The 15,250-nt window shown below is 46.6% G+C and overlaps 1 protein-coding gene across 1 annotated transcript in view; it reads right to left on the bottom strand.

The window, feature by feature from the left end:
- LOC125763355 (fibronectin type-III domain-containing protein 3A) overlaps positions 1-15,250 on the bottom strand; it is a 46,791-nt gene that overhangs the window by 29,631 nt on the left and 1,910 nt on the right. The window contains exon 2 of the mRNA XM_049426412.1: positions 10,699-12,757. Within this exon, the coding sequence (XP_049282369.1) occupies positions 10,699-11,689 (991 nt within the window). The 5' untranslated portion in view covers positions 11,690-12,757. The remainder of the gene's footprint in view (positions 1-10,698; positions 12,758-15,250) is intronic.

Below are 15,250 nucleotides of genomic sequence, written 5' to 3'. Positions count from 1 at the left end.
AGCATTTGGTACACGGGCCTTTGGTTTAGTCTCTTAGAGATCGGTGAACGATCAAGAAATACAGAAACGAGGCCAATCCTCGCCGCATAACCACACACACACACACATACACATACACGAATAAAAAACATATAACGCAACTCGAAACAGTACAGACATTTTGATTGTACGCCTATTTTTTCTGGTTTTGTCTAGCACTCGTGTTGTGTGTCTTGTGTTCACACTGGGCCACTCTCTCGGGAGCAGCTAAGATGTACAACAAGTGCAACGCACTTGTGCCGAGATGACACCTTTTCCTTTTCCCTTCGTTTTTCACCCTTGCACGCAACCACGAACTTACACGCACGAACCGTTTTTTTTTTTTGCTTTCTTGCCCCACACTAATGCCTTACGGAAGTCAAGATTTGTTTTGGTGTTGTTTTCGTACCGATACGACGCACTTTTATGCCTTGTGTACAATCAATTTTCACTTGTTTTTCTTCACATTCTTAAGTAAGGGTGGAAGAAAAATCACTCAAACTCACCAAAAAAAACCCCACAAATTGCTATGTTGTCTGGGTGGCTCGGAAGGGAAAATCAGATCGACTACAAGCGCTCGGAACGGTTGGGCCCCGTTTGTGCCACGACGCCAGCGCTCGACAAAGGGAACACGCAGTGTGCACAATCGGCGGAAACCAATTTCTCTCTCTCTCTCCACGCAAACGTCTCTCACACTACACCCAGCGAGATGGCCGCCAGCTCAAGCACACTGGATGGACGATCGCCCCTGTACGACGGGGGGTGGGTTTTGTGTCACGACGACCCACTCTCGCACGTTGCGCGCCTGCGTTCACTCGCGACGACGCGGCTTAATGATGGTAGTTACAAGGGGGGGTGGGTAGTGAGCGGAGATAGGTTGGGGAGGAGTTAGTCCGATCGCGCATCGCGAACGGAATCTCCACGCATACTACCATCAACCGGATTCCACATGAAAGGGGATCACTAACTTGGGCACACTGGTAGTGGTCGTCCGTCGTCGTCGTCTACCCCTTTTTAATACACCCCTAGGTCTTTGTAGTAGTAATAAGGGAGCATCAAGATCATCATCATCAGCATCGTCATTTCGTATACAAAAAAAAACACGCGTGTGACACTTCCTCACTGATGATGATAATAATGATTGCGGATGTACTACTGTTGTACACTCTCACATCACCCACAGATATTACTGAAACACTGAATTATTTTATGTTTTTTTAGTGGTTAAAGACGCCTCTTATTTGTCTTCTTTTTTGTTGATGTTGATGGAATGTTGTTGTTGTCGTTGGACAGTAAACAATAAAAAAGAACCTTTCGCTCACTTCATAATAATCACACCAACAGGAACACACACCAAAATGCTATGTTTGTTTTCCCAATTTTCAAATATAAGCAAAACGACGGGCCCTAAACGGGCCGTACAAGCGTCGTGGGACAAAATTCTGGGACACGGACGCGTCTCTCGCGTACTGTGTGTGTTTCACCGTGCGCACGTCACTCGCAACTGGTGCGCTGGTGGTGCTGCGTTTGGCCACTTTCCAATCAACCCTCGTATAAACAAAAAATCTACCCCGTAGCATTAACACCGCAAGTGCGGTAGAGAAAGTGAGACAGCGATATGAGTTTGGTGTGAGAAAAGCGTTCTCACTATGGTGAGCATTAATTCTCACCTTGCCGATGAATGTGAGAAATTCGTCACGGACATGAATGTGGGCCGGAATGGTGGAACGTGCGCAAGGCACGTATGCACGTGAAGGGTGGGCACCCCGAAGATTATGCCACGACGGCTAACCCGTGCACCACCATACAAATGCCGAAACACGGTGAATGGCGGCGTTCAGTGATGCATACAATTGAGCAACATGAGTGATGAGAAAGAGAGAGAGAGAGAGAACGCGCGCACATAAATCGGAATGTGAGCGAACAATTTGGAAAAAAATATAGTGAGAAAGAGAGTTTTTGAAACATACAAACACACACACACACACTTGGGATCATGTTTAATGCTCGCGAAAGAATATTATGCTCGCTTTCTAAGGGTTGCGTGTGCGTATGTGTGCGCTTTGGTGCGCACGCACACAGCTTCACACGCTTCGCGCACGCACTTAAGTGACTTATTGAGCGACTTTTCCATTGTATGTGGTGGTGGTGATCTTTGCCTACCATGAAACAATCGTCTTGGTATGTGGCGAGTCACATTCTCCAGCGATACGGTCACTTCCTGTAAGAGTGACACGTTCGTTCTTGTGTTTAGCGATCTTGCCTATCTCGCTCATTCATCCATTGCATACTTTCATCATCATCATCATCATTACGATCATTTTCCAGGCGTTAGATGAAGAAACAGACTAGAAGCGGCCAGGCATGTTAGGCTATGTTCAGGAAAAGGTTTCCCCAGCCACTGTCGCCATCATCAAAAGAATGGAAGCAGGCAAGCATACACCCAATATAACAGATCCTAGTTCCTCTCGCTGACAAATGAGCAACATAATTCATTTGAACAAAGCTTTCAGGAACAATTAAACAAATAATTGTCGCAAAAAAAGAAACTCCTCTCCGTTCGACAAACACGGAGATCTTATTTGATTGGTAGAAGAACTTGGTGAATCGGGAAGCTTTCTTTGGGGAGTTTGTTTTTTGCTACTGCTACTGCTCCAAAGTCGCCTTCCGTTGGAAGAAGACTAATTGACTCGAACTCAATTAGACGGTATAATCACTTCTGCCGGCAGAACGGTAACACACACGGAAGAAGGTCGCCGATGTCCGCTAGAACAGTGTGTGTGGATCGTATACCGAGCCGCTATGTGTCTATGTGTATGTGTGGATGCATGTTGCAACAGTGCATGATGTCAGCTTATGTCTCGAAACTCTCTACTCCCGCTGCATTCCAGCGCAATGAATCGACTGAACCGATACAATATGACCGCGAGCCGTCCACCGTCCGACACCTCCGTTTTGCCTTGGAGTTCTCGTCGCCCCAACGATCCGGCGAACTATTCGTCTCCCCATCGGCTATGTCGCTCGTGGAGAGTGCTGCTGGTTAGGAGATCAGGAACTGACGGTCTGCTCGTAGCAGCAGATGGTGGGACATTCTGAAGAGGGATGACACCATCTTTAAAGAGTTCAATCGACAGCGAAGACTGCATGTGCAACCACTTGTGCAATCGGAGCGCGAACAACCACAAACCAGATTCCTACCATCATGTACCCCCTTCGTACTTACTCCACCTAGTGGTCTCCAGTTCCCTTCGCCATTCTATCTCTCTCTCTCTCTTTGTACTTCATCGAGACCGTAACAAAGACCAATTGACCAGTACCGAACCGAACAGATCCGGAACACGACACCATATACACACGGAGATGTACACACAATGCAGTAAATCAAGCAAGAAGCTCACTATCTCACTTTAGCTACTCCGACATTTCGACCATCCCACTTTCCTCGCTCGGTTTTCCAGTCCCCCCACAACCAGTGCTTCCAGTTTTCCAGAGCAAACAGATGAAATACACTGTTGTATCGTTAACTGCATTTGCAGTGCTACCCCGTTCTCCAATGCTAGTCCCCATTTCTCGTCCCCAAGACAACCCACCGACGGCGGGGCCCTTCACAACGGGATGACCAAGACTAGCAATTCCAACCCAAAAATTACGCTTGCACTTGCCACATACACAGCTCTTTTCAACATTATAGGTTATTTTTCGTGGCTTGAATGTTGTGAGAATAAGATTAATTGAGATTAAAAATTATGCCAATAATTCTGGATGTAGGAGAGAATTCGGTGGTTAATGTGATAGAGGCGCTGCTCTTACAGGACACGACAGGACAGATCCCAAATCTTATCCGTATCATCTCCCCGTACGTAGAACTGAATATCCTGCTGTGGGTAAATAAACTTGAAATTGACAGATGAAGATTTCTTGAAGTTGAAGATCTCCAACAGAAGAAGATTGATAAATTATTTCCAGATTTTGGTGGTTGTATATCACCAAAAAGCGGAAGGTAATAGTAATATTTCTCACAATCGATATACTAATATTTCTGGACATCGGAATGGTTTTATAGTGTTGTTAAGAACTGTAGTTCCACAACGGTTTGGGATGCAGAACGGGAAGCAAAGACTTTGGCTGTAACACAAAACGATGCACACCGTACGTGTACGGTATGTTGTCACTTTAACGAGTGGAATATGCCTCCCGAACCCGAACCCTGCAGCGAAGACACTTGCGAGAAGACGGCAGCGCACCCGCCAGGGGAGTGGCCGATGCCCCGGGTAGTTACTACGAGTTTTGTAACGTTGCATAGTGCAGTGCAGTGAAAACTTTTATTATCACCAAACCCAACTGACTGTAATGGAGAGCCACACCATTACTAACACTACTGGTGTAAGAAAGAAGCGAAAAACAAACAACTGATGACTAACACGGCGCGTTCACTAGATGCTGCTCTGCAAGGGGGAAAATGGGAGCATAAAAGTGAAGCTTTAATGCCGAGGTCTTTGGGCACATTAAAACTCTCAACGATCCCCACACTTCCTGCCGTTACTTGGGTTTCTGCCCTGCAATTCCCATTTACGATAAAATGCACTTTTTACTGTGCAATTGCAATGGCACCTCTGGCTGGCCCAACCAAGAACCGGAAATGCTACGAATGTTTGCCACTTATTTGCTACCACAAAATCAACTGTGGAATAGTGCAGTGTACTAGCATCGTCTTTCCCGTGGTGAAGCGAAACATTACACCACGCCATAGAAATATATTGTCAACGGCCTTGAAACAGGCATGGAAACAATGTTGTTTGTGCAAAACGAATGCTCTTCCGCGGCCGCCAGGGTGGATGGCAAAGCATCCAAAGAGGAAGGTGAGGAATTTTATTACATTCCAACATCCACCCAACAACCCAGTTACTGCCTCAACCATCTCCAGCACACCGCGAAGTAACGTTATCGAAAACAAACAAAACATACATTATTGAGGAACAGAAATTGAGGTTAAGAAGGACTAATACGGTCTTTCCTCTTGCCTTCGCCGGTGCTCTGTTTAATAATCCCTCCACGAAATCTGCCCACAGCCATCGGAATTTGGAGGAAAAGCTTTGCAGACTTCATTTTCGGGTCATCTTTTCTGCTGTGGCTTTTCAACAGATCGCGCACGCGACATGATTCAAATTTGTTCAGCATCCATTTTTATGTTTCCACTATCATTGTCCTCTATCCGCTGCTGTTACATGGGACAGCATAAAGCGAGCAATATATCGTAACGTACAACGCAAAAGTGCTGTTGTCAACGACCGGCACAACAACAGCGTGTGTGTCTCTGTGTGTTTATACATATATGTATTTGTCGTCAGCTCGTCAACACACAAGCAGATACATCTCGCGAATAACGCTACCATACACAACTTCCCTACGACGGTGTAACGGCGATAGTTTTGCAAAATTTGGAACGAAGTTCATGTCCAGGACCTGAGCGGAATATATATGCTGATGGTACATCACTTCATTTTTAGTACACTTGGCACTCGCTCTTCAGTTCACGAGATGGTGTGCCCTCTTTCCCTTTATCATTATACCCTTCTCCCTGCCGAAGAGCTCAGGAAACTGCTAACGCCTACGAAAGGAGCAAACGGATTGGACAGAAGGATGCATTGAAGAATCACTAACGAAGTGTACCGACCATAAGCCCCTCGCGACAGAGAAGTGTCCTTTAGTGCAACTGCTCCGCAGGTCGGTGGATGAAGGCAACGTCTTAACTTTGGTGCATGTTCCGCTACACAACTACGGCGGGACACTGACATGTGTAGCGCCTTTTTAGACGACAAGCACGAAACGCTCGTTCAACCTTATGTGTCGGGTGGTTCGTCGTTCATCACGATAGCACTCATATTTCACGTGCACACACTACTCACTCTCTCTCGCTGCATGTTGCATACGGCAAAAGGATGTCAAACTGCATGTTAACCCAGCTACCACCAACCGGCGGGTAATGTAATGGACAGGGAAACCATATGGTACCATCGAAGAAACCACCTTTCTTCGACTAACGACTAACATTCAATTTTATCGGTACAAATAAGGTTTGTGGAGTGAGTTCGTTCCACTTTGGAAAATACATTTAAAGTATATTCATCACACATTTTTAGGTTACTTGTGTCTAGCTTTCTAGCAGCCATTCTGTATTCCTGGCAGGGAATGAAAACAGGTGCTTGTCGAATTAGCTTAAATAACACCAAACACAGTATACCGTAACGTATCAACACATTTTTCGTATGTCACTCACCATGAACACCTCCAAGGATGGATCCGCAATGACAAGCTTTCATTAATGCCATTCAGTGACAATATTTAGCATGTGAATCTCTTCCCGTAGCAGCAGCAGCAGCAGCAGCAAACTGAGAACCTGGCATCTCTTTAAGAACATTATCGCTGGAAGTTCGTGACGTGGAAACTTAATATTTTGATGGGTTTAGGCTCCTCCTCGTGCTGTGCTAGAGATACTGACGCGTTTCCTCATCGTCCGGGCTACTTCGTACTGCTGGAGCTTCAAGCTTGTACTAACAACTTGCCTCATTTTATTAACGGGAAAATTGATCCCTCTGAAAGCTCATCATTTTATACCGATATAACGATATTAGTTAAGGACGATCCATATTTCTCTACACCAAGCAGTGCATAAAAGCTCGATTAATAATGAAGTAACGCTAGTATTTTTGGTATTCGATTAGGGTTCAAATCTCATCAAAACTATAGCTCATATAGCCAATTACCTAGTGGTAGTCCAAACACTAACAAATGAACAAAATTCTGTTAAAGAATTGTTAGTTCTCCGGTCCAATGTTTCTGAATCTGATCGTAGATCGGTCCCAAAGGAAACGAGACACCATCTTGTTGTTGCTACTTGTTAGCCAACCTTCTGCAGACGCCATGGGGAACGTTAACCTTCTACTAAACTCATCAAACTAACAATAATTACATTTTTTATGAGTTTCTTCCTGCCGTTGGGGAACTGCACAGTGCTGCACTTTTACAACTCACGTGCATAATACCCCATCCTCCCAAATCCCCCTTATCCCCTTACTAAGAAAAACAGACAACAAAACGATGTTTTATTTCCCGCAAAAAAAAATGTTACTCGTGTGCGAAAAAAAAAAACCTTTATGATTCTAGCCGAGAGGTTTCACCGCGAAGGTGGAACTGTTTCGGGGCCTCATACCAACTATATATCCCAACAAAACGCCACGCTGTGTTGCATTCAAAATGCCGCTGGGCACCATGTTATACCCACACCAAACCCTCCTCCTCAATCATCTCCACCATCTCAAATGTCGTTTTGTTGTTGTCTGTTGTCGGGGCGCGCATAATACATATCCTATAACAGGATGCACACACAGATTCACCCATTATATGCGCGCCGAATAACTTCTCGGCAAAAAGGGAAGCGCGACCAGCCAAAAACCACCATCCACCCAACTGCACACGGTGCATGCGGGACAAGGATCATCGCTCTTTTCACGGCGACGACCATCATCAAATAGGAGAAAACCCCTTTCGCAAAATGAGCTTTTCAGCGTTAACAGCAGCATTGGCGACGCCGAAAGCCAAAGACAGCCGTCGAAATGCGTCGTGTCTGCGGCTCGGCAAACCGTGCGCCGGCCACACACAACTGTAACTTACGATTTATGGCCCATAAAAGACATGGGGCCGGGCGCATATTCTATCCGACGAGGAAGTCGAGTGGCAGATTATCGTTCCCCCGGTTCTTCCCACGACTTGGCCCGCTTGTCCTTTCGCCACAGTTTTCGACCATGGAATAATATTCATCCGGATGGTTGTTTTGTTGCCTGTGTGTGTCTGTTGGTGTCTGCGTCCGGCCTACCGGGGAGATTGCAACAAGTTGCCTCCGTATCTTAATTTGAACGGCAAACCGCGAGAATTCGCCATTCGTTCGCCTTCCCGTTGATGAAGAGCAAATGCGGCATTTTATGCTTTTGCTTTGCAGCTCTCGCTGTATGCTTTTCGGGGTTAATACAACGATTTTATTACGATCAGATTTATTGCAACTGGTTATGGAGTGGCTATGAATGCAGAACGAGCGACCCAGCATCGATGGATCGTACGATCGCACAACTTCCATTCCTTCCAACTTCCAGACTGCGGGTAAGATACATATTTTATCGAGCGAATTAAAATCTATTTCATTTTCCGGCTGGAACATTTCACCTTCTCGGTATTATTTCCCATTTTCTGTCGGATACATCTTACCGCCACGGTATCGATTACAATTGCATTTTGATTTGATATGCGCGTGTCCGTTTCTTGGTGATGATCACCACGGTTCGAACGATTTGAATAGGAACCGAAGGTCAAATTCATTACGGCTTTTAGTTCAACAAATTAAGCTCTCGCCTTTGTCGGTTGGCCACACACACGAATCGCGCAGCTGTTCGCTGCTACTGGACAGCTACTTCATCAAGCGATCCGTTGTCATCGTCACCAAAACCGTTCCTTGTTCGTTCCGTGTCCGTCGATATCCAGTTACAATTTTTTCTCCAACAGTTTCAATATCCATATGCTTCGGTCGTCATCGTGTCTAAAGGACCAATTTATCAGCTCATCGAGTTACACGTCTCACGATAAAGCCTCTCACGATATGGCGATGGATATCCGGTTTTGGATCATGTACGGCACGGGGTATTGGAAATTGCCTGCGCAGTTTCACCGAATGCCCCGGTGTGGTGTCCGTGTAAATGAATTCCCAATTGATTTCCTGCTAGCTTCGTGTTGCGTGGCGAGTCAAATTGCGCCTGTGTTGCCGTGCCGTGGCGTCGAGGCTTATCGGAGGTATCGGAGAGTAAACATATTGCACATATCCTGTGTATGAATGACGCAGCCGACACACTTTCAGGGTCGTCAGTAAACTGGACCAGTGTCTCGCCACCGTATGCTAAACCGCTCACCCAGCTGGCCCAAAATTGATCGCAAATCGTATTGATAGATTCCCAAAGCAGCATAAACATTACCAACCTTGGTTTGGTTGTGCCTGGGACGGCAATCGTCGATGTGATGTGCACACATTGTTTGCCGAACGCTCACTCCACACTTCCGAGAGCAAATATAATTTCAAATTCAATGTAAACAGCCAATGAAGAAACGCGAACGAAGAGTGGCAATCAGACAACAGTGCAGATTTGCACCGTTTGCAAATGCGTTTTGTTGTATCGACTTTTTTTTTCTCTGCCTCTTCAATGTTTGCATAAACATATTCCAAAATCAACCGGCATAATTTCGATTCGACAACAGGATCCTTACGGTGCCGGAAATTGTGGATTAAATTCCTGCTCTAACCTTTCGTCAAGTGACCGCAGCTTGATTTCATTGTACTGAAGCATTGGCGCACGACGGACGGGTACACGAATGCTTCGAGATCCGCGTGCTGGACGACTTTCTGGACATCATTCGGAATGACTACTGTGGCTTCATTATACGCGCCCACCTCTCTCAAACAAGGTGGGTGGTTCGGTGTGTTGTGTGCAAGAATTACCGCGGGTCGACGAACGGACGAAGACAGGACCGGATTCAACACCCATTTGAAAATCAAATTTATCACCTTTCGGCGCCCCATCAACAGCAACCTGCTGCTGTACGGCCAGGAACTTGGACGAACTTTTTCGTTGTTGCTGACGGCGACCTGTTCGCATAATTTCCTTTCCATCCCTTAATCCTTCTTTCGGCTCTCTCTCTCTTTTTCGTTTTCGCACACCAAACTGATCGTTGGGAACAGATTTTAATTTAAGCTATAATTTTTCCCACAATGTCAAGTTTTACACTCAAGTGGACGCGAGCTTTTGTCTCCATTCTTCAAGGGTAAGTGTGCGATTCCAGCGGCACGAATTCTGTGCAAATAGTCTATTAAGGAGTTGCCTCCTTTTCAAAACATTTACCCTTGGTTTGTTTGCAAAGCCAGAAAAAAACCCTTCACCAGATGCAGCGGACATTCTCCCGGGGAATCTATTAAAATTCACAGGCGTTAAAAAATTTCTGTTTGATCCTGCCGGATTAGGGGACGCAACCATTAATAATCGCTTTTCTCCCTCCCAACAACAACAAAAAATCGGGCCCAGGGAAGGTGTGTTTGTGTTTTTAGATTGACGCAAATTGTCACCACATTTCACCTTTTTATGTTTGCTTTTTTTCTATTACATTCGCTCCACTAAAGGCGATGATGGTGGTGGGTTTTTATCGTTTTCAAGGGAAAACATAAAACAATTAACGCGTCGTGATGCGTTGGTGGTTCCCTTCTGTGGCACCTGTGTGGCAGCTCACCATAAAAAAACGGTCCCCAAACGAACCATCAAAGCACCGATTATCAGGCCATGAACGATTTGGTAAAAGTTATCGTACTTGGGGCTGTGCCTGATGCTTATTTTTGATGATATGATTGAAATGACTTTTTGTCGAACTCCTGCAGTGCTCGTATTTACGTTCAGTATGCGCCACAAGTGGTTTGTTTTTTCACACCCCCCCAAATTCCATCTGGATTTATAATAAAGCCCTTCCGTTCGATTACGCGCATTACATTCGAATGTCAATTTTAGAGAGCATTATTCCGGATTGCATTTCAATTTCTATCCGAAACAGTTTATCAAACAATAATAAGATGGAGAAAAAAAGGAGTTCACTTACCTCGTATAGTTTCCCGATTGCCCGCGATCTGAAACGTGACGGCTACCCCAGGTCGTACGTGAAACAGGACAACATGCTCCGACGGTGGTGTATGGGCCGGACAGAACGGGCGCGTTTCTAGCTCAAAGCCGGGCCCAAAGTGGAACACCGGTTCAACCATTGGCCAGCCGGCGGCCGGATTGTGCGTGGTATGTGTGGCGGTAGACGCAACGACAGCGGCCGCCGCAGCTGCATTGGCTGGCATCCGCTGGCCGGCCGTTGCCGGTATACCGTTGATCAGCTGATGATGGTGATGGTGGTGGATGTGGTGCATCGATTGAATTCGCTGGTGCTGCAGCGTCGGTTGGTTCACCTTGATGCCACCGCCGCTCGTGGCCACCGTCGTGCTAGGCGCGAGGGTTAGAATAGGCTGCTGCGATTGACTGGTGGCCGACGGTACACCAATCGTTGGGCCGGCGCCACTACAAACCGTGGCCGGTCCCGCACCGGTACCGGTGGTAATGCAACTGTTCAGCGAACCGGTAGCCATGGCGACGGCATTTCGTGCCGTGGGTGCTACAACGGCAATGGCGGCCGAAGTTGCCGTCTTCGTTACTACGATACCGCCCGTGCCGACACCGACCGGTGGTTCTGTGGCCATCTGTATCTGTACACGCCGATGCTTCTTCACCGTGCCGATCGGATAGTAGGCCGCAGTAGCCGCTGCAGCTGCCGTTAGCGGAGGAGGGAAGCTGAACAGGGGTTGTTGCTGTTGTTGCTGCTGCTGCTGCTGCTGCTGTTGTTGCGTTTGCTGCTGAAGCTGCACGGGATGGGCCGGAAGGAGGTGATGGTGATGGTGTTGATGGTGGGGCTGTGCCTGTATCAACACCTGCGAGGTGGACGAGGAGCAGGACAGCGCCACCGAAGACGGCTGGTGGATGATCTCCTTCGGGCACTGGGGCTTCTGGTGCTGCTGCTGGGAAGCGGTCGATAATAGTGGTGCCTTTACCATCGAAAATCTGGTTTTGCGGATGGCACCTGCTCTGCCGTCACTATCCGTGATTTATTCCGTTCTTTAAGCCCGCGTTCACAAATAGGGGAAACAAATTTTGCACAGCAACCAGTGAATAGCGGGGGGGAAAAGCGTCTCGGTAGGGCGAATAGACACAATAGAGTTTGTTTATAAACGAATACACTTACTTAAACGCACAAACACATACACACACACACGATAATTTCACGGTCAACAGTTCGCGGATGAGCAGCTAACAAACGGACACGTATCGATACGAACGGCCAACCAACCAAAAGCATGGAGGACGCCTGTTTCCAGCACGATACCAAGCTTAACTGTGGTTATGGAACGCGCGCGCGCGCGATCTCATAAACCCTACTGCGGACGCATACACCGGTGGACACAGCCTCTTGTCGTATGCTCTCGCTCTCTCTCTCTCTCGCGTGCTCTTTCTTTAATTACGGCGCATTTCATCGGACACACGATCCGGTGGCGGAAGCGGCGGACAATACAGTGGCGACGGGTGGTACACACCAGATAAATTCATCAATCGGCCGAACCGCGCCACTAACACCGTTGTAGCCGTCAAAACGGTTGAACGCGTTCACTTACGTGGCGTGGATGACGCGATGATTTGGTGGCTAGTAGCCGGTAACAGCTGCTGGTAACGGACACGATACAAATCGAAACACTCGGCAGGACATGCCACCCACCTTTGGCACACGACAAACGATCGGGATGATGGAGTAAGTAAGCCCTTTGGCCGTGGTTCCTATGAAACGCAACACGCACCACTGCTGCTGGGCACGATTGCGAAAGGATACGCGTGGTCAATCATTCTACGCCGTCACAATCTGTTCACCATTTCTGTTCGACACGTACGCACACACACGCTTATTCTTTTGGCACCGGAAAAGGGTCACACATGCCGCCGAACGGTGTCACTTAGTTGCAAGTTATTTGTCGATATCTTCACCTACACACCGCGGGGGAGGTGTATCGTAACTATCGGGCTGATACTTCAGATAATGCAAATGCAAATACACTTGTCTCGAGTTGTGTTGTCTGCAAAAGAAAAACGAAACTTCAATTAGTTACACGACCGAACAGGATGATGTAGTACAGCTATACTTAGCGCAGCAAAACACACAGGATAGGACAGACGCAACCAGTCGGACAGTTGGTGTGCTTTTGGGCGCACACAACGCTGTCGGTGTTCGCTGCTGACAGGGGGCTGTCTCTTATCGCACTTTTATGCGCACAATTTCCCGCTTACGCTTACATCCCCCTTCCACAGCGCAACATTTCCACACGCCCACTGTGCGCGCGTATGATTTATTATGGGACTGCTACAACCAGAGGAACTGGTATCAGAGCAACGACGTACGTGCATCAGCTGCCGACGATGGCTGCTATTCCATCCCAGGAATCACCAGGATGTGACGTCGACAAAAAGGTCTATTTTTGTCCGTAGATGCAAGATATTCCACCAAATTTGACCCACGCATTCAACGCAATCAAAACCGGTGGCATGCCTACCGAAACTGGGTGCTTTGCGGGGTTTTGCTCTTTCACCCAAGACCTTCCCATGATCTATGACGTGGTGGTAATGTGTGTGTGAAACGTGAACGTGTCAACAGACACAACATAATCGCTGATATCGCATCGATATGGCTTCGACAGCATGTTCGCCCTGTATGCATCAAATGAATTAAGCACACGTCACTACTCCCCAAATTTGCGTCACTATCGCCATCAAACGGATTCTCTCCGGGAATTGTTTGGTACTTTTTTGCATTGGGGATTTCCTTACTTTTGTGTTATTATTTTTTTTTGCTCCAAATCGTGCTTATTTACTGTTCCAGAAACACATTGTTGGACCAGGAATTAACGCACGGGTCAAGAAAGGTGGCGGCTTTAGTACCGATCGGTTTTTAATTCGGAAATCTATCGCGACCCGGCATAACCCTAAACAATGAAAAGTGCGTTTGTATGTGCGTACTGTTCCAATTTCTTCATGCTTTCCTTATCTAATCACAATTGACCGCAAAAACAAGCAATCTTACAGCAGGTTTGGGGAATTACCCTGTCCCATTATCTACACATTTAATAAATACGTTTTTGAACACCCGGAACAACATCAAAATTCGTGAAATTCAGGGTGAATGAAAACATAATAAGATTTTCCCAATCTAAGAAGAGAGCGTAGAAAAAAAATGAATTTAATTTATTCCACTGCTGCGTGTAGGATTCTGCTATTCCATATGTAAGCAATCACATGCCATGAGTCAGTGGGATCAATCCACATGATGACAGAAGATTCCTTTAAGTACACGAGAATCTCTGGAAACATATTTTCAAGGATGCATGTCGTGAAATGCAGTCGCGCGAGGAAGATGAAAGGATGCGTGTGAATTTCGGGATTCAAATTCACAAACCACTTATCATCAAAATCTAATCTTTTCGCTCTCTCGATCTCTCCCATTTTAAAAGGATGTGCGCTCACAGAGAGAGAGAGAGATACGGGTATACACACGAGCGTAGTAGCGCATCACATTACACCCTCCGCTGTACTACGATACGGGGTTGCTGTAATTGCAAATATGAAGCTCACCCTTCCCGGCAACACATCCGTGTACGTTCCTTCTGTTCTATATTTACTATTCCGGGAAAGATTAGGCACCATGAAGCATAAAGAAAACCTACAAATATTCGTACAAAAGATAGAATAGGATATGTTGAGATTAGCACTTATCCATCCAGCAAGGTATTAAGTTAATTTTTAGCAATCGATATGCTGCTCCTTGAGTTCACGAATGCATGGCTATTACAAGCATTTTTGTACCCATTTATATCACACGCATCACCAACCGGATGATCTAGAGTAAATTTTAATACCATTATTTATGTTTTCTAATCCATGCCCGTGTACTCTCCGTCTCTCTTTCTCTGTGCTTTCGTGGCTCGTGGTTCCAATCGACACCCAGGGGTACGATCTGGCGCGGATTTCTGCGAAGCTATTCGTCGTAATGGCGATAGCATATGGTAACGACACTGATTAATAATCCACACTTGGCTAATGCATTAAGGCTAGGCAGTAGAGGAGTTCTTATGGTAGAGTTTGAATACACTGTCTGCAATGAGGAAGAAACATAAAAAAACACAAGAAGCCGGCATAAGCGCACTCAATCACGTTCCTTCCTCTTTCGCATTCCAATGCTTGTTCCTGCCACTTAGTGTCTTTCGCTCAGTGGAGTTAACGGCACCCCCGGAAGGTAGTGGTAGAGAAATTCCATGTCCCCCGACTGTGCTCCACGCTGTATGATTGATTGGGTTCGAGCTTCTCCTCATTGGCTTGTCTCTGATATACTTCGAAGCGGTTCATCATCTACTTTGGTGCAGCCTTGAAGCGGAAAAGTAGCAAAGCTGTTCTCGATTATCGTCCCTTATAGCAAAGCAAATCGTTACGGTGTATTATATTGCGCATCAACACGTCTCGTCACGAGAAATGGGTACGAAATCAGCTGGACACGAGCATCCTGGCCCCGTCTACCAGCT

The sequence above is a fragment of the Anopheles funestus genome, chromosome 2RL (genome assembly GCF_943734845.2).
Source record: "Anopheles funestus chromosome 2RL, idAnoFuneDA-416_04, whole genome shotgun sequence".
NCBI lineage: Eukaryota > Metazoa > Arthropoda > Insecta > Diptera > Culicidae > Anopheles > Anopheles funestus.
This window is presented reverse-complemented; position numbering and strand designations above follow the sequence as displayed.